Source organism: Pteronotus mesoamericanus, unplaced genomic scaffold (assembly GCF_021234165.1).
Source record: "Pteronotus mesoamericanus isolate MK-2021 breed Mesoamerican mustached bat unplaced genomic scaffold, CSHL_Meso_final contig_41, whole genome shotgun sequence".
Lineage (NCBI taxonomy): Eukaryota > Metazoa > Chordata > Mammalia > Chiroptera > Mormoopidae > Pteronotus > Pteronotus mesoamericanus.
The window spans coordinates 472,677-499,914 of NW_026555152.1; the positions used below are offsets into that span (position 1 = coordinate 472,677).

At 40.1% G+C, this 27,238-nt stretch overlaps 1 protein-coding gene, 1 long non-coding RNA gene and 1 pseudogene across 7 annotated transcripts in view; 1 reads left to right on the forward strand and 2 right to left on the reverse strand.

The window, feature by feature from the left end:
• The window catches only part of FRY (FRY microtubule binding protein), a 557,210-nt gene that overhangs the window by 340,567 nt on the left and 189,405 nt on the right, over positions 1 to 27,238 (reverse strand). For 2 of the 6 annotated variants that reach the window (XM_054577103.1, XM_054577101.1), the window contains exon 1: positions 12,895 to 13,291. The exons of the other annotated variants lie outside the window; for them this stretch is intronic. In XM_054577103.1, the coding sequence (XP_054433078.1) occupies positions 12,895 to 12,964 (70 nt within the window). In that variant the 5' untranslated portion in view covers positions 12,965 to 13,291. Of the gene's footprint in view, positions 1 to 12,894; positions 13,292 to 27,238 lie in introns of those variants that run through there. 6 annotated transcript variants of the gene reach the window in all.
• Positions 1 to 27,238, reverse strand: part of LOC129073477 (translation machinery-associated protein 16-like) — a 291,011-nt pseudogene that overhangs the window by 42,512 nt on the left and 221,261 nt on the right.
• On the forward strand, positions 1,386 to 25,465 carry LOC129073478 (uncharacterized). Its single transcript, XR_008529441.1, has 3 exons — positions 1,386 to 1,522; positions 23,191 to 23,298; positions 25,196 to 25,465. It is a non-coding gene; the product is annotated as an uncharacterized LOC129073478 (long non-coding RNA).

A 27,238-nucleotide genomic window follows, 5' to 3' on the forward strand; every position in this document is an offset into this window, starting at 1 on the left:
CAGCATTTATGATGAGGAAGCTGAGCACACAATGAGGCACCTGGTGGACCAGAGTCACAGTTTCTGGTGGGCAGTAAGAAAAGATTCAGCTTTGGAGATGAGTATCAGCAACACAGGGAAATAATAGGGAATATCTGACCTCAGGGTTCAACGAGTGATATTTATATACAATAATCACTCTTACTCATGTACACAATTCATTTTTCATGGGGTTGATAACTGGCCATATTTCATTGTAATTACTGATTTATGTAGATCTCTTTACTAGGCAATCTTGTCCTAAGAGCAGCAAATTGGCTCATGTTCAGCTTAAAGTCATCTCAGGGTATTAGAATTAAAAAAATTTTTTTCTGCTGTCTACATAAACTGTATCTAAAGGTTGAAATAAGGAGATTAACCGGTGTTGCCAAACAAGGACTTTTTCCTATTTTTGTTACAGGGGGCGTCTGGCAAGATCGCTGGGCAGAGGGGAGGGACCTCCGAGGTGGAGGTGGCGTGAGAGCCTGCCCAGGCCCAGGAGAAGGGAGTGGCCAGGATGTGCCAGAGGTGTTGAGACTGAAATTGGAACCGGAGCCAGCTAGATTTCCATATCTCCTGGGAAGAGTAAACAAACTAGCAGGGCCTGTGACACAGCAGGAGGAAACTTGAACAGAGTATGCGCCAGGTCAGTGAAATGTTTGGGCAAAGGAAAAGACCCTCCTAACTTGCTTCTGGAGTGCATAGGATTTTGGACTGGAATTTTTCAATGGAGGACAGGCAGAGACTCGGCCCTTTTCCCCTTCTGGTTTGGGCTGAGCTTTCTTGGCCAGCAATCCCTAGAGACCTTGTGCTCTGGTATCAACCCCAGGTCCCTCCCAGTGTGAGAAGTGGTGGTGGTGTTGGTGACTGGAGCTACAGTGAGTGGACATACTCGGCTAGGCATGGATGCACTGGCGAGCCCATGCCAGAGGGACAGGCACAGGCACTGGGCTGGCAGGCAGCATGCAGAAGAAAAGGCAACACACAGCAAATAGGATACCGGCACATATAGACTCCAGAAAGATTCCTGAAGCCAGACTGTGAGCGAGAACCAGCTAAGCTGTCTGATGATCAGGCTGCAGCTGCCTGTGTTTCCCAAAGGACAGCATTTTAAATGGCAGAAGAAATTCCAGACACAGCTTTAAATTAATCTGGCAAAAGGTGGCGGGGTTATTTGTCTTTAGGAATTTTAGAGGGAATGGGCTCTGAGGCAAAAGCCTGTCATTCTTCCAAAATTGTGTAACTGTCAAATAAACCACCCCTTTCCTTTTCGCCAAATCTCTGTCTCTGGAGTTTGTCTATTGGCCAGCAGGCAACAGAACCCCCAATTGCTGTTTAGTAACATTTTCGGGAAGAAAAATACATTCTAGGAGTTCCCCCAACAACTGAATCACAGCTGCAAGTTTGCACTGAAGGCTGAGAAATCATGCGCCTGCCTTTTTGAGCCATTAGGGGGGAAGATGAACACAGAAGAAGGCTGGGAACAGCTCCTGCTAGGTTACCGGTAAGTCAGAAGCCCTGGAGCCATAAGCAAATTTAAACCTGGCCACCAGCACTTACTAAAATGCTTCCCTGGGGAAGTCTGTTTATTTCTTTGTGTTTTAGGTTTTTTATCGATGAAATGATATTTGCCTTAAAAGGGATCTGATGAAGTTTAAATGAGATAGTGTTTAGCACAGTGGCTAAAACAGTGCTAACTATTCTTAAACTATTGCATGACCTAGCTTAAGGAGGCCATGGACAGGTAAAACAGTCAGTGACAAAGTCCTTTTAAATTAGTGGCTAAGTCTGAACAATAAGATTGAAATATAAACCTCAGTGGAAAATATTGCTATTTCTACATTAATGGAAATATCTGAAAACAGGAAAACATTTTGTCATTTTTTGGTAATGACAAAATTAAGAATTTTTAAACATTATTTGTTGCTTAGTTACAGAATCATTAAGGATATCTCATCTACTACTGTTGGATGACACTCAAACAAGTAATTACCATATATGTTCATTTTAATCTAATGACAGATTTCAATAAACCAATCTATATCTGTTCTGACCACAGGTTCATCAATTTCACCGACTATAAATTAATATCTTTATCTTGCAAATAACGATGATAGGTAGCCTAGATTGGCATTTATCCTGGAGTCTAGATTTGATTCCTGGCTCTGACACATAAAATGGTTTGTGTAAAATAGGGTCATGGTGAAGATTAGAGAAAATTATGCACTACCATGGTACAATTTATATTCTAAGGTGTTTACTATTGGCTGCCCCCTCTTCTCCATTGGTAAAAGAATCCCTGTTTTGTTCAGGTAGCAGGTAGAAGTCTTTGTCCTACATAAGGCAGACCCACACAGTGCTGGGACAAGCATCATGATTCGTCCAATGTGGTAATCCCAGTCAGCTTCGCCAGTGATTGGCACATGACCCTATTCCAATTAAAGGAAGGCAAGATAAAGCTTGCCAGGACATTTGGCAAAATCTTTTATCCAGAAGAAAGACCTCCTCTGGGCCTCCTTCCTTCCTGACTCCTAAGTAAAGCAAAGATGCTTAGAACTGAAGTGGTCATCTTGTGATCATGCAGTGACAAGTTGAAAGATAGGAACACCAGGGTCCTTGAGCTTCTAAACCCATCGGAAACCTCCCATCTCCAGGCTGGGGGTTAGGAAAACTCATTAAATGTCTTTATTCTTTCAGTCATTTTTCATTATTTATAGCAAAATTATCCTAAAATAACACATATTTCAAATCACTAGATAGCAAAAATTACTTCTATTTATCAACCATACCATTCTACCTGTGAACAGCATGGATGTTACTATATTGTGAGGATGTGTCAAGAGGAATTTGGGATTTAGAAATGAAAGTCACTGATCTCAGAACCCTACTCAATCCTCTCCAATTTACGTATTTTTTAAGTAAAGCAGTTGAAAAATTGCAAAAGATAATTTGATTTCAAATTTCTTTGCCCCCTTAAGAAAATGATAAGAAGCCTTGAAATAGCCAATAAAATGATTAACAGAAAAGAAGCTGAAATAAACAGATTTTTAGATATTTAAAATATGATAGAATCTTCATTCTCAATCATAATTTTGACCTTTCTTAAAGTTCAAACATTTAAAATTGTTAATTAAAAAAAGTTGGTGGTTTTTTTGTTGAAGCCAGTCAAGAGAAAGACAAATATCATATGAATTCACTCATATGTGGAATCTAATGAACCGAACTAACAAGCAAAATACAGATTCATGGAGAGCAGGCTGACAGCTCTGGATTGGAAGCAGGGGTTGGAGGATGAAGTGTCTGAGTAGAAAAGAAAAAGAACTCAAGGACACAGACAACAGTGTGGTGATTGCAGGGGGAGAGGAGTATAAGGGGGATAAATGGTAATGGAAAAAATACATAAAAATATATAAAAATTTAAAAAATTAAAGAATAGAGAGTATTAAAAATAAAAAGGAAATGGGCCAGGTTTTCAAACATTTTCAAAACTGATATCTCCATTGGCTTAGACTAGGATTAGCTTTCCCATGATGATAAGGACTAAGGTTTATCAGTAAATGGAATGTGAAATCACAAGACAAGACTAAACTGTCTCTTATGTTCCTATTTTCTTGCAATTGTATTCAGTCAAATAAAATAGAAAGAGGACAGGTTGTCTTGCACTCTCAACCTGGAAGAAAAGATGAGAACAGACCTCAGGGCCACCATCAAAGGCGGGAAGGAAACAGAACACTCAGTGTAGCCCATCGCAAGGCTTGGCTTCTCTCTCAACTCCCCAAGGAAGCTAAAATTCTCACTAGAGAAGCGGAAGATTATGTTTGGAGAGTTGAAATAGTACAAGTGATACTACAGCTAAGGCCATTTGTCATTCAATTGCACGGCCTCAGTTTTAAAGGAGATTTGTTTAAAATGCAGCTTTTAAAAACTCAAAGTTGAAAAGTAAAGTTTTTAAAAAAGAAAAACTGTGTGCCCTGACCAGTGTGGCTCAGTTGGTTGAGCACTGTCATGAAAAGTGAAAGGTTGCAGGTTCAATTCCTAGCCAGGGCACATACCTGGGTTGCAGACCAGTCTTTGGTTGGGGTGCATGCGAGAGACAACCCATCAATGTTTCTCTCACACATCAATGTATCTTTCCCTCTCTTTCTCTCTCCTTTTCCCTCTCTCTAAAAGTAAGTAAAATTTTTTAAAAAAGAAAAACTGTAATTTGTCTTCTAATTGGTGCTCTAACTTATAAATTTTAAAGTAATTGCTTATAATTTGCCAAAGTCATAGGCAATCTATTTACGTAGAGCAACTCTTTTTTAGTTTTAAAATTGTTTAAGCCTATCACTGGCCTCCTGCCTAGCTGCAGGCATTAAGTAGAGGTGAATGGTAACAACACCAACGAAATGTTCCAGACAGATCTTTTAACAGCATTTTGGACACTTACTCCTTTTTTATTTCTACATGGTTTAATTGAAATCTACCCAAACCTAGGAAAGTGTCCTTTGCCTGTATGATCATATGTTATAAAAACCTCCAGAATGTCAGGAATTTCCATAAACACCATATCTCCCTGTGCAGAAACAAAAGCTCTTCAGATCAAGAGACAACCCTGTTCACCTCCACTGAGTTAGATACAGTCACTTTATTGTAAAAAACACAATAGAAAAAACCTGATAGGCTGTGTAGTGTGAAAACTTTTTCTTACTCAGAATACTGAAAAGTGAGCTATTCTAAGAAACTGACCAAACTCAGCAGTCCAGTCCCCACTTATCAGTCAAGTTCAATAATGTACAATTCGACCTCCCTCAGTCCAGCTTTAATGGTGTGGGAGTGATAACTGACAAATATTATGCTGTTTACATAAACCCCATTTTTCAAGGGGTTTCATTTGGAAGGTATGCAAAACCCTTCACATATGACCCCTAAAGACAAAGTGTCAGGTTTGTTACTTTCCTATAAGGAACTGAGGGAAGGACATAAACAAGTTCACTCACAGAAAAAAAAAAGAGAAAAAAAAAGAAGGGGGAAAAAAGCCTAATCTTGTATTTGTGTAATTGAAGTGTTTTATTGATTTCCCTAACTTCCTGCATAAATATGTATCACATTCTAATGAAGTTTTACTAAAGTATTGCCATAGTTAATTTAACACCCTTTCCTTTTCATGGCTGCCAAAATACATATTTACCTGTTTAAGGATAAACTTAAAGAAGTCAGTCTAGTGTTCTTACACTTAAGAAGAAATCTTTAACAGCAACTGAATTGTATATTTCCAAAATGTTGTTGTGCTTGTGGCATTAGCTGAGAAGTCCTGAAAATTTCAAAGCTTTCTTTGACTGCTAACAACTCTGCACTCTGTGACTGATTAAAACAGCAGAGGCAGTTGGAGCTGTATATCAAATTAGAGTTGATAAAAGCACTTAATGTAGATTTGAATGCCTTCTCAAAAAAGATTTCAGCTCTCTTAAATTGACACGACAACAAACTCTTACAGCAGCATAAAAAGTACAAGCTGAAATTTTAAGGCTTTGGCTTAAATTTCCATATGCGGCTCATCAAATGACTGAACAGTAGGAAGGAATTAAACCCAAATCAGTCTCATTACAGAGTCTGAGATGCTGGCAGAATATAAACTTCCAGTCTGAGCATCTGGAGTTTTGAGTGACTAACAATTAAATGCTTGTGTTTGTATGTTCTGTGAAAGAGAAGAAAAGTGTTTGTAAAAATATAGGTGAGATATATGATTAAACTTAACTTATAGAAATATATGATCACACACACACACACACACACACACACACAACCCTTCTCTTTAATCTCAGAAATATACGGAAGAGTGAGGGGACCCCTCAAAATGAAGGATAACTGACTTTATATTAGCCCCAGGTCAAAATTCCAATGAACATGGCAACTCTTCCCAACTTTCTGATGTAAAGAATGTCTATCTGAAACACTTGCTAACCCAAATCCTGACATCTGGTTAAGTGTGTCAGTGTAAGTAACTTACATTTCCTCTTCTCTGTCACCTATCCTGCTAGGTGGCATATTCTAAAATGTTCTTACAGGACTTGGCCTGCAAACACCAGGCTTTCTAATAGTTTTCTGATACAATGAAAGTATAAATCTATAAAGTTAAAATTGACAGAATCTATCAAACACATCATCCCAAATAAAATTCTCTAGGGCACACAGTCTCTGAAATACCACTGGCTTCTCTCCTTGACGTTTTTTAAGTCCTGGGAACTTCCACATTAATATTCCTGAATTCTAGCTCTAACAAGGAAGGAAGGGAAGCTCTGAGAGCCTGGACTGGAGCAGGTAGGTCTCAGTCAGCCTTGATACACCCAAAGCTGCGAGTCTAATAGTGCACAGTAGATGCTCAGGAAAGCAGTACTGAATAGGGTTTGCCTTGCTTCTCTGACACTGTTGGGTACCAAGGCATTTTGGAGCAATAACCAAGAAAAGCTGACACTAAGATAGTAAGTTTTTGGGTAATATCTCACATTGAAAAGTAAGCAAAGAAGTCCTTCTGGAAAAGGCTATTCCCATCACTGCCTCTCCAAGCCTGGGAGATAAGACTTCAGCTCAAAGAGACAGCATTCTCTTCTTCATGCAGCCAACAGTTCTACAATGGAGCAGTATTTACATGAGTATGATTGATGGGATCTATCAAATGACAAAAGTTAGTGGAAAAAAAAATAAGATAAAGTTGTGTACTATCTTTTCCACACCTGCCGCTCAGCCTTCCAGGAAGTACCTGCCTGCTAAGCCCTCTGCACTGGGTGGTGTGTGAACAGTGGGTGACTTCCAGGAGGCACCACATGGTAGAAGTTCGGAATATGTAAGGATTTACCAAACAGGACTAAGGACTAAGGGAAAAGCCAGGGTACAGTCCAGAAAAATCTTAGTACATATTTTTCGGATGGACTCATTGCTGTATATCTTCAGTGATAAATGCCAATCTATAATGCATAAAAATGTCTTACTCAGTGTAAAGACCCTGAACTATGATTATTTGTTCATTTGAGCCTGATATGGGTATGTCATACCATAAAAGCTAAACTCTGGGAGATAAGCCTTATCATCCCAAACTAGGAACATTTAAGATGCTGGTTTATTCATAATCAATGCAACACACATATCTAATGAGGTAATTTGTTGAAGGCACTGGGCAAATTACAAAGCACTGAATAAATTTAAAATTTAGTCTCAATCAAGAACCTTAGCATATCGTATTGTCATTCGACAGAACAGTCTCAATGCAGTCAAATGTCATTTCTCATGAACTCAAACTCACTTCTGTGCGCAGCTCATTCTGAATGTCACATAAGCTCAAAAACACAGAAGTTTCTAAGATGATCAGCATCTAGGTAACCCATTCTACCCTGAACTCTACCCAAAAATGAACTACTGAGTCATGCCTTTTGGAACAGATGTCTTTTAAATAAAGACAATATCTGCACGTTGCTCAATTGATACAGCTAAATACTGGACACTTTCTCAAATGCCTTGGGCAATTCCCAGATTGTAACATTGTTAGGTCATCTCTCCTCCTTGCCGACTGCTGTTTATCTCTCGGGCTCTTCAGTTCTAGTTGGTGCAAAAATAGGCAAAGACATTGAAATTGAACAATTTTGTGCTATCAATGTGTGGAGTTTTAGGGTGGCGGAGGCTGAAGCTAACAGGAAAAATGAGACACCCAAATTAAAGATAGATTTCCTTTATCACTGGAAATATTCTCCCTGTTCTCACAGCTAAAAAGAATTAGGTATTTGCTACCATTTCTTAAAAAGAATACAACATATCAGAGAAACATCAGCAAGAAGCAAATGACAATTCTAGAAGTAAAGATCATTGATACATTTTTATTTACTGGAGCCATTTAAATTGCAAATTTAAATAGACTTTAAAAATGGGATGAGTCAACATAAAACACTCCTAACAGAAGTTAGGAGGGTATACCTTTTTAGTATAACCTTTTTGTGTGTGTGTGTGATACCAAATGACCAAGCATGCAGGAATGCCAGTATGTTATTTGTAATGAGGGTGAAGACTTGTCGATACTTAGGTCTTTCAAATAGGTCTGAGCCAAGATAATGGTGGTGACCTCCAACCTTGGTTCTTGAGAGAGAGAAGAAGAGAGAAGAAAGAGAAAAGAAGAGAGAGAGAGACCCCATCGGGGGTGCCCAGGGAGGAAGGAGACTAATAATTGGCAGGGCATCAGACATCAAGAATGGACATACCTATAAAGCAAAGTTCCTGCAAAGTGCTCTTGATCTTTTGATCACCTTGTGGATGATTTAAAAAATGAGATTATCGACTGCATTGGAGGAGGGGTTGGGGTTCATGGCATTTACTAGCAACCTGGCTCTGAGCAAATCACTTTCTCAACTTTCATTTTACTTTTTTTAAATCTGAAAATGCAGATGATGTGTAACTTTGCGGGGTTATTGGAAAGAGTGACGGTGATACACAGAGGGGTCATATGTCCTCCCTTGCCCAGGGCTGTCCCAGTTCATGCCTAGTGTCCCAACATTATTATTAACTTGCATTCTGCCCTACGTATAAATTACCAGGCATAGCATTTTACACAGGGTGGGCCTACAGCCAATGTGGCAGTATTTTATTCTAGGGTTGTTCATAGGTTTAAACAACCAACCAACCACCAACAACAAAAAGTCCCAAACAACATTTCTAATTTGTCGCCATCACAAATCCAGAGATAGACCCCATCTATCGAGAGTGGATGCTGATTTGGGGTTTTACATCTCATTAGGACTACAAACAACTTTAGCAGAAGGGACCATGGGTGCAGAATATTGGAGTAATGCTGTCTGAGTGCCTGGATCAGTGCTGGGGACCATCTCCTGTTGAAAGAACTGAGATAAGTACTGCTCTGCTGGATTTAGGCAACTTGGTTAAAACTTTTTAGTTTTTTATTTATTAAAACCAGCCTTACAAAGAGGCTAAAACTAGCATGTAGAGATTTCTCCGGAGCCTTTCTCAGTGTCTTTGTGAACACAGTGACATAAATCAGGATCCCCAAGCACCGCTCTGCAGCCAGTCAGAGGTGTTTTCCATCGTCACTTGCACAGGATTCTTTTGTCCCTAGAGCTGACCTTATACCAACTGGCATTTTTATGTTGGACAGAAACTGTCCTTATCACCACAACCTAACTCACTACATCATAGCTGCAAAATGCCATGTTCGATTCTGAAAACTATTGCAAATTTTCTGCAGCAACATTAGACCTTTTACAACACATACCAGCTCGTTCCAAAAAAGCAAAGGGCAGTCTGTCAAGTAAATTAATTAAATCCTTCCTTGAAAGAGTTAACAGGCATTCAAAAGTTTCCCTCTGTGGGAGAGCCAAATGTTAAAGGAAGGACACACCACCCTGGGAAAATTCAGGCCTTGAGTAGATTCAGACTGTCCCGTGGTCATAGGCCCATGTTCGCTGCGCATGAGGAGTGATGTAAACCCGAGGACAGCCAGTCAGAGCTTGCAGATCAGCAGAGAGTTTACATCCTAGCTCTATTCACCAACATGCAACAAACTCTCCTTTCCAGAAAATAGTCTGGAACTATCTGCTCTAAGCTTTTTCTATAGCAAACCTGAGAGGTCAAGGTGACTTTCTGCCACTGAGAAAACCTCCAGGCCACCTCACGCTGCTGGAAGGTATGTACTCAGGGAAGGCAGGAATATTCTAACAGCAGCTGAAGGGAGTAAAGTTAAAAGATAAATCTAGAAAAAAATGGCCCAAAGCAAGCAACTAGTTTCATGCTATGTTGATGCAGTTCCCTTCTCCAGGGCTGTGGAATTGTCCACACACAGGTGATGCCTTGAGGATGTCAGTGCTAAGAGAAAACACAGCCCAAGTCTGGTTTTTAGTGAGTTTACAGGAGTGGGGAGCACTGGAGTCTATTGTAAATGCTCAATAAATGTTAAGATTATATCAATGTGCTAGAAATTGTGCTAAGTGCTTTACATCTTAATACCTCATTTACTCCTGTGAGTAATTTTTCTGGACCAAGCCTATCTGGCCCTGTGACTTTTGTGTCCCAGGTAAGGGCATGGACTGGAGAGCAGGATAGTGAAATGCAGAGGAAGGTGAACAGATGAAACAGCATGACAGGATGGATGAGGTGTTTGGAGAGGGGCCTGAATGTTGGTCGCAGACACTCGAGGCAAGAGAAGCTGCAGCATAGTCTTTGAAATGCTAGCAGAAGCCTCTCCAGGATGCTTTATGTCAGGTGGACCAGTAAGTGACCAGTGGAGCATTCCAGGTTAGATTGAACACCGCAGGGCAGGAGCTGGGAGAATCGCTGAATGGCTGGGGAAGGCCTGGACAGGAATGGGGAAGGAGCAATAGAAGATGTGTCCTAGGGGATAGGAAAATCCTCTGCAGTGAGGTCCACAGAGGACATTTTATTCGCCATACTTCTCAGGACACATCAAGGCCATATTACTTCTCAGTCTGTACAATGAAAGGATGGTCTGGCAGAGTGGGCATGCCTATGAAGAGGGAATCAACATGCACAGGGAATGAAAAGTAATATGCCTCACCAGGCAATGACTGACTTACACTCATTGACTTGTTAACTCTTCAGAGAAGACATATATAAAATTACTTTTTCCTCACAATGTGCCATTTAGGAAAAAACAACAAATGGAAATCTTGAAAAAGCTCATTGGATCATCTTTCCTTTTTCTACCACCTTGCAAAGCAGCCAGCCATAGTTATGAGTTTGTTTTCTTACTTTTTCATTGTTGTACTTTTGTAAATAAGCACTGCTATGGAGTTAGGAGCCTGGTTCTCCTCGCAGGTTCTCTCGTCCCTGTGCACCTTCTCTGCAAGGTTACCTGAGTATTGTAAAGCTCTAAGGCTTCTCACTTCTACTTTGTCTGCCTTACAGACAAATTCTTTTCTCTCTTTGCTACTGAAAATATGTAAAACAGGGACCTATGATAGATTATAAACTGGCTAGTGTCACAATAAGCTTAAAGAAGGCTAAGTATAAAGTATAGTTCCTCTTTCCCTTTCAAGACAGGACTAAAAACATTCTGAGCCCCAAAGGAATGCTAGAGAATGTCAAGTTCTCTCTTTTGCTCTGAAGACATTAAGATGGAGGGCAGGGCCTGTCTTTTTCATCTTTGTAGGCCCACACACACAGTAGGTATTGAATAAATATTTGCAGGATGAATTGAAACAATTTAAAATTGTGTCCCAGATACTCTCCAAATAGAACTAACTGAACAGTCATTTTGAACCATTTTCTGACGTGAATGTGGGGGGAGTGGGAAGAGCTTAGGAAAGGTGGAGGGGATATACGTATACTTTATGTAGAGTAATTTAAAAATACTCAAGGGAAAAAAAGACTTTAAAAACAACCTCACTGGACTCAGTATCATCAGAACACAATTTTCCATCTAATGAAGCAATGACAAAAATTGATGGAAGAAAAATCTCTGGCCTGGAAGTACCCAGAATGATGACTGAAAACCACTGGCTGGTGTAGGATGCACAGGTTTTTCTAGTGACTGGAAAACTGCTCCATAAAGAGCCCTACACATCAGATTCTTCCCTTAATCAAAGGGTGCAGAAACAAAGGGAGATTCATCCCGGAGGAGGAAGGGTTACACACACGATAAATGAGTTATGGCTGTAACAGAGAAAGGAATGCTGTTTAGATGACAGCGTTGCTCCTAAATGGCTTCCCACTTGTAGAAAACAGCTTCTGAAAAGCCCCATAGTATATACAGCGATGCAAAAATGGCCATACCTTGAGATGTACATCCCTGAACACCTTAAGGCTGAAGAGACTTTGACTGTTTTCTTAAAGCAGTTATGGCTCAGGTTCTTTTGCTCGGGTTTTGTTTACAGGAGAACAATCTTGGCCACAGGTCATTTGTGAAGGAGATAATTAATCGCCAGCTCTTTGTACACAGGTAGGTTAATTAGTATGCACCTAATGTAACATTAAGATTTTTCTTGGAAAATTTCTAAAAATTCCAAACAATTAAAGGGCCTATTATACCTGACGGTCTTTTACCCAGGGCAAGTACAAAGGCTGTAGGTGAAACAGGGAAGACTTTGTTTTAAACTGTTCCGAAAACACAAGCCATCACCAATCCCCTGAAGGCCTCATTTTCATCTGGTTCCAGATTCACAAAGCCATAGAGATTGTCTTTTTGAAATAACTTAGTGCTAAAATCTTTAAGTAGGTCAGAGATGGAACTTCAGAAACCAGAATATTCTGATATCCTAATAAATGATTACGGTCAGAACCTCAATTGTTTACATTTCAGAAAAGCACATTATTTGGACTACAGCAAACATCAGGTTTGTTAAAAATTCAAATATTAAATAACATCCTGAGTATCAGCCACACAGACATGGGACAGATCAAATAAATGTGCAAATGCCTCAGTGTACAAAAAAGATGAGTCTTAAGTTTTAGACTATTAAGTACTTTTTGTCTGTAGACAATACCCTAATAAAATAATTAGGAAGTACTCTGAAACCCTGCTACTCCCCTGGTCAAACCGCAGTTCAGAGTATTGAGATAAAGGCTGAACAAATGAAATACATACCAAACACCCAGCAAGACAGGAAATGCAGCCCACATGCCCTACCCTGCGCTCTGCTCTGCCAGACTCGGAGGGGCCATCTCACTTGAAAATGTAATCAGATAGAACCTGCTATAATTCCACTGCAGCCTCTGCACCTAAGGAGAGCTGGTTCAGTCACTGACATTTTTATTTTCACAGCAGATGGAAGAAAAAAAGATGTCCTTGGTTCACAAGCGTATACATCCAGTTGAGATTTTATTTCACCAACCTTACACAACATCCAGCCAACAAACAAACAAAGGTTATTTTCTGTTACTCACTATTACTCCAGGATTTCAGTAAATATTTGATGCTGATCTCAAAGAAGCCGGAATCCTGCTGGCTGGCCATGTCCGCGGCATACAAAGAAGCAAAGAGGCAAAGAGGCTGGGGCTGGGCTCAGAGCCGCGGGAGGAGCAGGTACCGCCGGAGACCTGCCTGTCACGGGTTGGTGATGTCACCAGGGGGTCAGGGCGCAGAGGCAGGCTCTGAAGATTTACCACCCGGAGGGCAGGGAGTCCTTTGTAAAGGACAGAAGAGCAGGAGAGAGATGCTCAGCGCTCCTCCTTCTGCGGGTCCAGGACTTGCTTATTTGTCTCACTGTCTGGGCGCCACTCTCCGTGCAGCCCTCAGAGGCGGTGGCCGCTTTCATTTCTGAGCTGCCATAATCAGAAGCTCCTGCTGCTGGCTGCCCACGCGCTCTGCTCCAGCAGGTACAGTCCAAGGAAGTCCACCACACCCGATGATCCTTTTCCCCAGGGAGGGTGGGTCCTGGGCCCTGCAGGGGGTGGGATGGGCTGGGAGCACCGCCCCTGCCCCTGTCTACAGCCTCAACCTGAGCCCCAACTCGCTGGGGTCCTGACTCAGCTGCAGGAGGGATTTCCCAGCCGATCCTCAGTTCAGAAATGTTCCAGTGAGCGGCCCCATGCGCCCGCGGGCTGCGGCTTCCCGTGTCTGTCCCTGACACACACAGCTGCACTGTGCTGCAGTGAGCAGACTGCACCCCTGATCTAGTTGCAGTGACGTTTCTTAAAAGCCCCATCCTTCAGCCTCGTTGCAGTGGAAAAGCTTGACGACAAGACATTTGTCTGGGATATTTCTGCCCCTTCTTTCACTGGCACAGTGGAATTTGCACTTTGTGCCTCTCCCTCCCAGAAGTGCTGTCATTTTCTGGGGCACATCAGCTCCAATTTGCAACTGCTCAGTGGGCTTATTTTGGAAATGTCAGGCTCCACAGTGGATCTGTTTCTCAAATCTTTCATATCTAAGAAACAGAGCCTAGTACAGCTTAGTTTATTTGTACTAAAAGGATAAGAAGCAAACGCATTGGATTCCTTACTGCACAATGGCTTTTTACTGCATGAAATCTTGATCTCTGGTGTCCTGAGTTCTGTTAGCTTTGTTTCTCATTATCATTTAGCTGGACCAGGACATTAAATAAGAGAATTTTAATTATGACAGGCTACACCCAAGTAGGTAGGATTTGGCCAACCATCTCATAAACCATAGAATCCTTAATAAACCATATTAATAATTGTTTAACATGAAAATTGTTGTATACCCCACCCAAAACATCACACAAATAGGACATCCTTGACTAACAGTTCATCTGAGAAATGGAAGGGAAAGAGAATAATGTATGTTTTTTAAGACTAAGAATTTAAAAAATTTGACACTAAAGAGGACTTTTAAGACTATGTCCTGGAATGCCCTAAGACACTGTCTATATAATGAGCTTTCCAAACTCCTTACATGGAAGGCAAGTACACATCCCCTAGGATTTCCAACTGCACTCACAGGACCCTATTCTCCTGAAATCTGTCATCAGATGGGTTTCTTTTTCATTTACATGCATGTGAGAGTTGATGAGCTAATTTTGTTTAATTACCTATAATTTGAAGGTGTGAATCCAGATGAAATTGGACCCAAAGGTTTTACCTTGAAACAGTTATTTCATCTGAAAATAACTAATGTCCAAGCCTACTTCTCTGGTGCTTCGCCCACTACAGGATGACCAGGGTGCTGCATGGTGCCTTGGAATTGATGAGCACAAAGACTCATAGGACATGCCCCCTGTCCCACCTAGCACCAGCCTGTACTAGGTATGGGACCCAGGGCAACCTGTTAACCCCACTGAGCCTTAGTTTCCTCATCTGTAAAGTGGGAATAACAGTGGTACCAACCTCACTTAATTGTTGGGAAGATTAAATGACACCGCAAGTGAAGAGTGGTTAGCATAGTGTCTTGCATAAACAATGAAACATTAACTATATTGATTTTTATTATGAACCCTTAGGGCCTCAGAACAGAACTTTAAATTTTAAGTTAAATATACATTGTGCCATGTATGTGACTTAGGTATCTGAGTTTTAAACACCAATGGTGACTATTTGGAGACATTTAAAAGCAGCAGCAATGAGTAAACATGCTGATAGTGGCATCCGGAGTCTCTCTGCTGACTTTATAAAAGAGATCTTACTGGCTTTTCAAAGTTTTCAGTCTTACTATAAACATAGCAATTTGCTGAAAATACTCCTCTTACATATATTTCAAAAGGAAACTATCATAAAAATGTAAATGCTATTTAGAAAATAATGTTTTTAGTGGCATCTGGTTTTCCCTGTGAAAAGTGAATCGTCAGCTAAGCACCGGCTTCTGCCTGTTACACCTGAAATCTCATCCAGTCTGTACTTTTCTCTTCATTCAAGTGCCTTCAAGGAGAGTACATATTGTGAACAGACAGAAAAAGCCTGTGAAGTTTTGTTGAAAGGTCTACAAATCAAATAGAATGACACCTGCTGATAGCTGGGACAAAACCTTTATCCTTTGTCTCCTCTCTCTCTCTCTCTCTCTCTCTCTCTCTCTCTGAGGGGGTGGAGGTTATTAAAATTGTGGTGAGATTAGGCACTTGGACAGAGTTACTTAAAATCAATAAAATCTTAATTTGTCCCTGGTTTGCTATGTGACTTCAGTTGTCATTTAACATGACCCAAAATTATTTCAGTGTTCATATCTTAAAAATCTTAGGAGAACATACAATGAATCCTGAGGCAAGGAGTTAGGCACAGATGTGGAGTCAACAGGAAGATAGCAGAGATGCAGAAAAAGTGAGAGGCCTAGGAAATGGTATCAGAGTGGCAAAAAGTCAGAAAGTGACCTGAGACAAGTGATAATAATGAATGACACCATCTACATCTATTGAACCTTAATGTTGTGCAGAAAATACATATTTTAATCATATTTAATCCTTACCCCATACCTATGAAGTTCTCTTAAATAATCCCATTTTACGGATGAGAAAATTGAGGTTTAAAGGGGCATAAAATAACATTACAGAGCTGGTAAAATTTAGGTGTAGTAGATTTTAGAACCTGAGTCACTTATTCTAATTTTTTTAAACCACGGGAAAAAAGAAAATTATGATTACCAACTTCCTTAGAGAAAGCTAAGAACCCTCGTTATCATTAATAGGCCCCACTGGCTTTCCAGGACTACAGTTGCCCCTAGAAACAACACAGGGTTGGGGGTAGTTTATCACCCTGTCCCTTCCACCCCTACACCCCATAGACAAAAGCCCACATGCAACTTTTGACTCCCCCAAAACTTAACTACTAATAGCTTACTGTTGGCTGGCAGCCTTAATGATAACATAAACAGCTGATTAGCCCTGGCTGGTGTGGATCACTTGGTTGGAGCATCATCCCATAAACCAAAAGGTCATGGGTTCAATTCCCAGTCAGGGCACATGCTTAGGTTGTGGGTTTGGTCCCTGGTTGGAGCACATATGAAAGGAAATTAATCAATGTTTCTCTCTCATATCAATGTTTCTCTCTGCCTCACTCTCCCTCTCTTCCTCCCTCTCTAAAATCAATGCGCATGTTCTCACCTGAGGATAAAAAAAAGTTGATTAACTCATATTTTGTATATAGTATGTGTTATATGCTGTATTCTTACAATAAAGTAAACTAGAGAGAAGAAAACATTATTAAGAAAATCCTAAGGTTTATCTGTAAGTTTTTTCAAATTGCTGCAAATCTCCAAAAATTTCTCCAACATACTTATTGAAAAAAATATGCTTATTAGTGGACGTGCACGGTTCAAACCTATGTTGTTCAAGGGTCGGCTGTACTCACTGCTTTCTGGCCTGAGGGAGCTCTAGCCAGGGGAGGAATTGTGCTCTGGGGGCTACATTCTCAACCCAAAGGAAACTAGAGAAGAATGCTATTCTTTTTCTCATTAATTTGACTTGTGGCCCAGGTTGTCATCTGTACAAGGAGGCCCGACCTGAGATGGGAATGGAGTGAGTAAAGGTAGAATCTGGTCTGAACATTAACTCTCCACGCTGCAAAGGGATAGTCATGGGCTGTGTCCACCCTGGCGTGGGGCACATCTTCCCAATACTCAATCACAGGAAGGGAGCCCTGTTTGTGATCAGAAAGGCAGTAGCAAACTGGTCACCTTGGTCTCAGGCTGCTCAATGGCAGTGAAATAAGAGTGATACAGGGTACGTGGACTGTAGGTAGTTCTCAGTCTCTGCCATTTTCTTGAGTCATGTCTTGATTCTGATTACAGCCTGCTGTCTACTCACTCCAGAAGAGCTGTGTCTCCCTCACCGCTCCTGGAATGCATAAAGTCCTCTTGCGGTAGACTTAGTGAGTCAGTGAGTGAACAGGCTTATTGTACGTGCCTACTGCTGTCTGCTGCCTGTGAAAAAAAGTGCAACTAACGTGCAATTGGTTTGTTTTCATTCATATTTAATTTTCCTTTTCCTAGCATTTGTGACATTTTTTTTAAGGCTAAAATGAGTGGTGTTCAAAAAAAAAAAAAAAGTAAAAAGAAAGCTCAGCATATAATCTGGATGCTTGTCAGCACCAAGAGCTATCACCTAATGATTTTGAAGCATCTGATCGACTTGACTAGATTAGGATTAAAATGCACTCCTTTCCTTGGGGATGGCTGCACCTGCACACACATGGAATTAGTGTCAGAGTGGCATGCATGTTCAGGCACAGACTGTATTTGAATGAAAAGAAATGTGTTACTAGCACCCTGAGTAAACAAAGGAAAATCACTTAATGTAAAAAAAAATTGCTCTGTCAATTTCTGATCAGCAGCTTCAAAGTCCAGAAAAGCATCAAATATACTATATCCTACTATTATAGTACATTGTGCTGAATCAGTGTAAGCACCGCCTGGGCTGAGTTAGAAAGACAGCAGCTGAGACAATGATGACAAATACAGAGACAGGGTTTTGTTTTCCTTTATGTGGTAGAATAAGAGGTCTTTCAGAGATAATCTAAAGAGTCAAGTTTTGAGAAAGTTACAGTTTTTCTCTTTCGATCTATTTTTGATACTTGATTTGGGCTGATCTACCCATGCTGAGAAATATTAGAGAAAAAACAGGAAGTGGTGCCACACAACATTTATTTTGGGAATACAAAATGCAATCACTTTCCCTTAAAAAACGTCAACCCACTGTGAGTTTTGAAAACATTTACTCTATGACTACCCAGTACAATCATTTTTTTCAAGTGAATGAAAAGACAGTCAAACCTTGATTCTCAAATGTTTCCCACCTCGAACCAGTTCTCGACCAAAGTGTACATGGAAAAAATGTCTTGATTGTTGAAGAAATTTAGGTTCTCAACCTGAGAACCTTTTCATGCTGACACCTGTATGATCAGTCACACATCTCTCAGGTGATAAACAGAGGAGATTCATTTTTTTAACAAATCTCTTCTCAAACAGCCTTCTGAACAAATTAAATTCGAGAACTGAGGTTCTACTGTACATTTTAAATTTTTGAATGTATCTGAACTTCATTAAAGCACATCTTGCTTTGCAAAGATCCAGACACAAACAAGGAAAATTGTGTCTCTTAAAATTGTCTTCAGCCAAAGAGAACAGCAGAACCCACTTTTCTTCCCCACTTGCATCCCCTGCAAAGGAGTTTTGTATGGAACTGCAACCAAGACAAAGGAAGTGGATGTTAGTCTAGAGCAGTGATTTTCAACTTTTTCCATCTTACAACACGTATAACCTAATTACTAAAAATTCTGCGGCCCACCAAAAAATATAAGTTGGGTAGGAGAATTACCATTTATGAGAGCTTGATGTGAAGACACTGTGCTAGACTAGATCTCAGAGGACCTGTATGGACAGTTTTGAAAAAAGGCATACATTTCTGGGCACCTGTGGGGCACCTATCTAAAAGTGGCACTGGGACATAACTTGGATGGATGAACTGGGCCTAAGGCATCAGTGAACTCAGGTCTGCACCCAGCATCTTCATAACTGCTGGGAGAATTGGGCCTCTTCTCCAACACTGCTCCAGACAACTGAACAGTGACTTCAAGAGCAAATCTTCAAGGGATGTTAATTAGAAGAGGCATGATACAGTACACGAGGGTTTGGTACTACATGAAATTCTATGTGGGCCTTGCATTTATTCGGCAGAAGGGGCAGTGTCATGGGCCAAGTTGTTGAACATCTCACGGCCTCAGTATGCTGGTCTGTGCAATAGTCTTACCACGCAGGAGTGTTATGGGATTCAGTGAGCTCTCAGGCAGATGGCAACAGTTAAGTAGCAGATCTGTAGCTAAAAATGATCTCAGAACACCCAGCACTAAGTGCCCCTTTAATTTCACAGCCAGGTGAGAGAAAGGGGTGAGAGGGACCTGCTTGCCACATTGGGCCCCCACCTCCAGTCACCCCTGCAGGATACCAGGGTAATGCTGAAGTTTTACACAGGTAAAGAAACCCTAAGCATGTGCAGGTACAGAAAAGTATTATTTAATATTTTAGTGCTCCTAACTTTTGGTACCCAGGGCAAAGCTGAGACAAGATTCTGACTGGCTTCATATCAGCTCAAAACTTATTTTCTCACTAACCTCTCAACGGGGGACTGCATACTGTTTGGATGTACTGGGAGATGGTATGGTTCAAAAATTTTGCACATATATATATATAAATATTTGACCTCAATTCCTGTAAATGCAAGGCCCACATAGAATTTAATATTGCATGTATTTGTAGACATGTATGTAAAGAGAAAATGTGGGAGGGTTTCCTCCACTGGAATTTATTGTGAAAGCACATAAGAGGATGATAACTTTACTCCCCTATTTTCAAATACCACCGCCAGCTTGAGAAATTATTTGTACTGAGACACCAACAGGACCAACATAACCAGTTATAATAGTGGCCAAAAATCAATGCATGACTATAAAATACTGAGTCATCTAAAGGTACAAAAATGGCACTTGTTTTGTACATTATTATTTGCCAATAGTTTATTGTATTAAGTAATACTTAATACAATAAAAAACAGTTATATTTATATTAATCATCACCCTTCCCTAAACACTAGTTGCCATCAAAGGAGACCTAAGAAAACATTGATTCTTCCCCATATGAATGATGCTCTAACAAAACAAAAGAGAAACATTCTCATAGTTGCATTCAAATTATTGGATCATAAGTATTTCCATTATTTAGTGACAAATATTAACTACCTCTTAGGGCTAGAGTTAATTTTCCCACTAATGTTTCCAATTTCATGCACAAAAATAAATATTACATTTTTAGTCATAAAGGAACATCAATTTTTCCTCAAAGGTACTATTTACTGTATGTAGTTATTAAAATTTATAATTTTAAAGTCAATGAAATTGGAAATATTGATTAGTTTTGTTGCTATGCTTGCTACTTAAGTTTTACATGTACTAGTATTTTCTCCCTTCTAGTACATTCTCAGTGTGATCACATGTTTATAGTTATCGACCAAGCAAGACATAAGGACTGGCATTCAGGAAACTATATTTTCTTTTTCTTTTTTCTTTTTTTTTGGACTCTGATACTCTGACTTTGGCCAAGGTACTCCTCTACTAAATGAAGTACTCTGCTACTTAGGGCAAGCCATGCTCTTGGGGGTAACCGTGGCCTAATGAAAGCAGAACACTGGGTAATAAATTACTTAATGTATGTGTTCAACATACCTTATTTCCATGTTTTGGTAACAGATTTACCTTCTCAATTATGTTTTGATAACACTGGTATCAAAAGCATCCATTATGAAGCACAGTCTGGCTGACTAGTAGGAGATGTTACAGGGACAAAAAATGACTGAAAATTAGAAAGAGATAAATCAATATGAAAATAATTGAGCTGTCTGCTGTGAAATTAGTGGTGCAATATTAAAGTGCTTTGCTCATCCCAGGGGAAAACTGATAGAAACTGGACATGTCAGTCCTGTAAACCAGGATGAACCACAGCTCAAGTCAGATTATTACCACTGGGATGGAAAAGAGTGAACTAAGAAATAAAAATACATTTAATTTCACCTGTTTTTGAACAGGTGAATATCTCTTCACTTGGAACTAATGTTTTAAAAAAGAAAGTGTCTACTTCACTGAGCATCACTGACTAGACTTTCAGAGTCTTCAAAACGACCATGTGTTCATGGTGCTGTGTGGTTCAGCTCCTCTGATTTCCACCTTTAGAAGTCTGTGGCCTGAGCCCAACAGGGAAGCAGAGACACACGCACGTCACGTTCTCCACCCACAGGCACAGTTTACACACAGTCAAACATGTAACTGTGAAGGGGCAAGTATATCCTGGAGGATAGAAAAAGTCTTGCAAGGCATGTTTTTAGAAAGGGTGGGGAACTCGCCACCCTACTTTGACCAGACAGGCAGGGCTTTGTGTAGGAGGGTGGGGCTGTTAGAAACTGTCTAAATGGTGGCACAGAGCAGCTTAACTGGCTGGTGGTCAGAGCAATTCCGAATGCATGGCTTGGCTTAGGAGCCAGAGTGAGAATAATGATTTCTGCAGACAGTCAGGGTGGGTGAGGTTACTCTGAGAAGCCCAGGGAAACGGAGGTGCAGGGCATGCTCTGACCCTGCAGTGTTAGCTCTGGAGAAATGCAAGCTCACAGTCAGCCCCTATTCTACCAGGGATTGGTCAGTGTCCATTTGTGTGTTTGAGCGATTCCCTTCTCATTTATAAGTTGTATGTGATACTATATTCTCTGCTGTCTACAGGAAATTGTTTCATCATCTCAAAGGAGATTCTGTAGATGAAAGAGCTCTTATTCTCAGGGTGCTAGAGTTAGGATGCTCAGGGCTGCAACACAGTAAGGAAGAGACAAACAATAAGGGCCGGAGGCCCTCATCGGCCCTTTACTCTTAAAGAGACACCCTGCCATCTCCCCACCTTCCATACATAGCCCTCTAGACTTTTAGTTTTTGATTTAGGGACGCACCAGGTTGTCCTGCGTTTTCAATGACCATTTCCAAACTCCAGGAATGTGCTGGTGGTTTGCTTGGGTCTTATCCAAATGCCACCTCAACCTCTCTGAATAAATACAGGATGGGTGGCAACTGCAGCCTGCCCACTACTCCACCTCACTTCAAGACTGATTTTCCATCTTTTTGCTTTCCAAGGGAATTTTCCCTTTTTTATCCTTTAATTTTTTTAAACTCACTCCAGCTCTGAATTCTTATATCCTTATCTTTGTATATCACTTCAGATATAATTTAAATTTTTTTGTTCATTAGAATGTGTAACAAGAGAGTAAGGAAAAGGAAGAAGGATGCGGGGCATTTTTGACCATAAGAACTGTCCTGGGAAGAAGGTTCCCTCTGGATTAATCAGCCAGACTCTCTTCTTTGGGCTCATAGCTACTCTTACATATAAGGAAATTGAAATTTATGGGGGTTCAACAGCTAGGACATGGTAAAATAATGACAATAACTGTAATGAGGATGATTGCTGGTTATGTGATAGAGTCAAGATTGGAACTTGCCTCTGATGCCAGGCCAGTGATATCCAGCACAAAAGTCATGCAAGCCACATATGCAATTTAAAAATTTTTAGTACTGACGTTATAATAATTAAAAATAAACAGGTGAAATTAAATTGAACACATTTTATTTAATCCAGTGTACTCCAAGTAGCATCATTTCAACATGTGATAAATATAAAATTATTAGTGGGGCATTTAATATTCTTTATTTGCACTATTGGGAACCTGGTGTGTATTTCACAGCACATCTCACTGTGGACCAGCCACATTGCACGTGCCCAGGAATAGCCAGTGGCTAGTGGTTCTCATATTGGACAGTGTGGTGCTTAGACATTCTGAATGTTTTTGTGGGATGCACTTCTCTGGCATCAAAGTCCATGGGCTTCTTCTCAGAATGTGTTTATATAAAATAAGACAAAATATGCAGGATTCTAAAAGAAACCAGTTACTTTGAAATTCAATTATTAAATTAGTCTAAAATCTACTTAAGTGTGGAATTGTATGTATCCATTTCTTTGATAACACATTAACTAGCATACTGCAGGGCAAGCCTAATAGTTATTATAATTTTAAAATAAAATAATGAACATAAACACTTTTTAAATCTACCTAAAGCCACTGTAATATTATGAAAATATCTGTGATTTCAATTGATAGCAAAGTCACAGTACTGCTAATACTATGCTTGTTGCCTGTATTTGCAATTGCAGAAACTACTAAATTTTGGTTTGGAGGTTAATAAAAAGTAAAATGTAATTTTTTCCCATTTCAGCCTATGGATGCCCTCAGTCCCACCCAGGGACCTGCTTGAGAGCATGGGCTCTAATCACTCACCTCTACTGCTCCCAAATGCCACTCCTCTAGGAGAGTTCACTTTCAGGTAATTCTTGACAATGGTCATGATTGCTGCACAGTTGAGAAACTTCTCATGCTTTTCTCCCAGTTCCCTTAGTTCTACTTCTTTCTCTCCTCTCTTTTATCATTGTGACTTGCTCTTTTTGTCATCACCTCTAGTCTTTAGTATCTTGCTCATGAAATACTCATGATACTAAAAGAATGGAGCCATTCAATAAATGAAAATAACATGTATCACAGCACTTTTCCTAGAAACTATAGGTAGAATACTTACCAAAAAATATAAAGCATCAGCTAATTACAGACCTCATGGTGTCAAGTATATGCAATATAACTCACATTTGCCTGTGTTTGAGAATATGACATATAGAATGTCATCCCCACAAGTTAAATAAGTTACCCCCAAACTTACATGTATTGATAAGTTGATAAATGATATCCTAACTTTTTGACTATTCAAGTGGAAAAGAGGCATATTATTATACACACTTAGAATAGTACTGTGATATTAACAGCTAATTTTTTTATTTTTTAAAATTTGTATTTAATAAAAATCATATTTTTATTGGAATGTTTAATACGAAAAAATGTTCACTGCAATTTTTAAAAAAAAACCAGGATATAAGAGTGTATTAAGTTTGATTCTAATATTGAAAATACATTTTTCTTTTTTTGATCTTTTTTATTTCTTATTTTTTATTTTTTACAAATAAATTTTTAATTGTATTTTTTTCCATTACCATTACAGAACTTATTTGGTGGGTTAAAACCATCATAATTTTTAAAATAAAATAAGACAGAAAGGAACACATCAGAGTGCATCATATGGCAGCAGGGGCAAGTACAATTTCATGAAATTTCTGTCTCATATATTTAAATGTGTATGGTACATATATATTTATAAGTATACCCACATATATGAATGTTTTGTAGTAATGTAAAATATGTGTATATTTATTGTGAGTCATGGTCAAAAATGTTTAGAAAAAAAGCTTGAAAATCTTATATAATGCTATAGGAATGCAAAATGGGTCAGCTGCCGTGGAAAAGTTTGGTGGGTCCTCAAAGAGTTAAACAGAGAATTACCATATGACTCTACAGTTCTATTTTTGGTGTGTACCCCAAAGAGTTGAAAACAAGGACTCAAAGAACTACACGTACAACCATGTTCACAACAGCTCTAGTCACAATAAGCTGAAAGGTGGAAACATCCCAAATGTCCAGCAATGGATGATTAGATGAACAAATTGTGGTCTAGCCATACAATGGCATATTATTCATTCTTAAGAAAGGAATGAAGTACTGATACATGCTATGTGGCTGGGCCTTGAAAACAGGGTGCCAAGTGGAAGAAGCCAGATACAAAAGGTCATGTATTACATGACCCCATTTATAGGCAATATCCAAACTAGGTAAATCCATAGAAAGAATGCAGATTGGTTGTTTTCAGGGGGCCCAGAGGGGTAATGGGGAGAATCTGCTTAATGGTTAAAGGGTTTCACTGTACATGATAGAAATATTTTGGGACAAGATAGGGTGGTGGTTGTACAACATTGTGATGTACTAAATGCCTCTCTGAACAGTCACTTTAAAATGGTTAACTTTTTGTTATGTGCATTTCACCTCAAGAAATTATTTAAAGACAAATACGTTTTAATGCCTTCCCTCTAGAAGTCTCTTTACTGGGCTGCCCTGCCAAGTGAACTGTGCTGGCTTGTGGTGCTGTCACATCGCCACCTACTGGTGAAGGCATCTCCTGTCCCAACTCAGGACTGAGGATGCCTGCATGCCTGCCAGGAGGCCCACTCTCACATCAGAAGTAGTTCAATGCTAGAGTCAAGCCCATGCCCTTAATTGGGGTGTCAACTGTAGGAGTGTCCAGGTGTTGCACAGTGATAACCTTCATCCTCTCTGAATTTTAGGCAGGGAGAAGAATGGTTCCAGTCCTGGCCCTGAAATACATATGTCTCAAGAAGTCACTGAATCTCTCTGAGATTTATCTGTCTATAAACTGGGACCAACACCTACAGCAGGATTACTGTAAGGGTTAATACAAAATAGCATAAGAAATGCACCAAATATATAGGTAGTTGCTCCCGAATGCTAGTTTAAAGGGCTCGCCTGCTTCAGAATGTCGTTGGAAGAAGAAAAAGACTGTAGGTACCTGGAGCAAAGTGACAGGGATATGGAGATCACAGAGTCGGATGCAATGCAGAAGCTAAGTATTGTACAGAGCTAAGCGGCAAAGCCTTAGGGCACAGTGAGTGCCCATGTCTGAGAGGAATGCAGGAGGAGGAAAGGAAAGACTGGGCAGACAGCCTTCTTATGGCCACAAAAGTTCCCAACTGAGGAGGCACACACACCCAAAAAGTACATGAGACAAAGTATTTGCATATTTTTGAAAATTGGCTCGTATGAAGAAGTCCAACTTCATAATACATTTTGTGAAGATGACATGGAAGAATGGATCTTGATAGGCAGTTAAAATAAACAACCAGAAAAGACAGACACAAAACCACATGCTTTTCAAATTGTGAGGCCAAAGGTGCAAGCATTTCAGAAGGTAAAAGTAAGAACAGGGAGAGAAGAATCATAAAATTAAGTAGTAATTAAATAAGGAGGAAATATGATCAGAGCAAAATGCACTACTCCCATGGCAGAATGTTTGGGATTTGTAGGGAATTATATAAAGTGATGCGATTCAGCATAAGAAAACTCCAGAAAATAAAATCAAAACTTTCTCTCATATACTTCTATGAGTGCTTACAGGATCAGTGGTGAGGTGATGAGTAGAAAAAACCCTGCACGGAAGTGTAGGGAGCCAGACTCTCCCAGTAATCTCAGGGTGAGTGTGTGCTTCACGCCTCCCCTCCCCACTTCCCACCCATCAGGGATGTCTTTGCCCCTTGATGCCATCTGATATAAATTCTTCCATTTCCCTGCCCCGAAATACCAAGCACCACCTTCCCACTCTCTCTGGTTAGGATGGAGGGAATGCCTCTTCAAGCCCTGTCTTGGCCTCTGGGCCTGGGACCACTTGCCATCAGTCTCTTGCACCTGAACCTTTTTCATTCTATGAGATCTTTCTAGTCTTTGTGAAACATACCTGGCATCTAAGAAACAAACATTAAACAAAACAAAAAGTTTCCTTTTAATCCCGCATTTCCTTCCCATTTCCACCTCATCTTCCTGACCTCTCAATTATAGTTAAGTGTCTCAAAGCAGCTGCCTTTACTCCCTCACCTTTTCAGTCCATGTCTATCTCTTGTGGCCACACTCCTGCTAAGGTGACCAACAGCCTCTAGTAAGCCAGCAGGCCCTTAATCTCGAACTTAAATTTGATTTAAGTCAAGTTATTTGATGCAGGTGAACCCATGACTTCCTTCTTGCCTCATATTCCAGGTCTTGCCTGGTTGGCACTGTCTACCTCTCCAGTCTCCTCTGGCCCTCTCTCCTCCCCAATCCTCTGGCCACCTTGCCTTCTTCCATCTCAGGGTGAGCAATGCTGCCTCCTGCTTATGGGAAGTAACTTTGCTCCTGGTTTTGCTTGTTAAAACCTCTGCCACCCAGCGGAGGGCTCCTGCAGTGATAAAACACAGGTGTGGGAGACCTGAAAGGAATCAGAATTCTTTTTTCAAATTTCATCTCTCTTCCCTTACCTTGGCTAAATACTGTTTGTCTTTTTGTCAGTCTGAGCATTACTACCTAGGAGAAGCCTTGCCTGGACATCCCGGTCTAAGTCCAGGCCCATAGTTAAAGTTTCTTATTCCTTCTCCCTACCCTTTTTTTGTAATCTACTGTTTATTTACATTAACTTTCCCCTTTCTTTACTAGTCCTTATCACAACTTGTACTTACGCATTTATTGTGTGATTTTTCCAGTCTGCTTTTCTTTCTCTTCAGACTACCAATTCACACTAAGGCAGATTCCATAGTTGTCATCTCCACTGGTTTACTCTTTGTGTC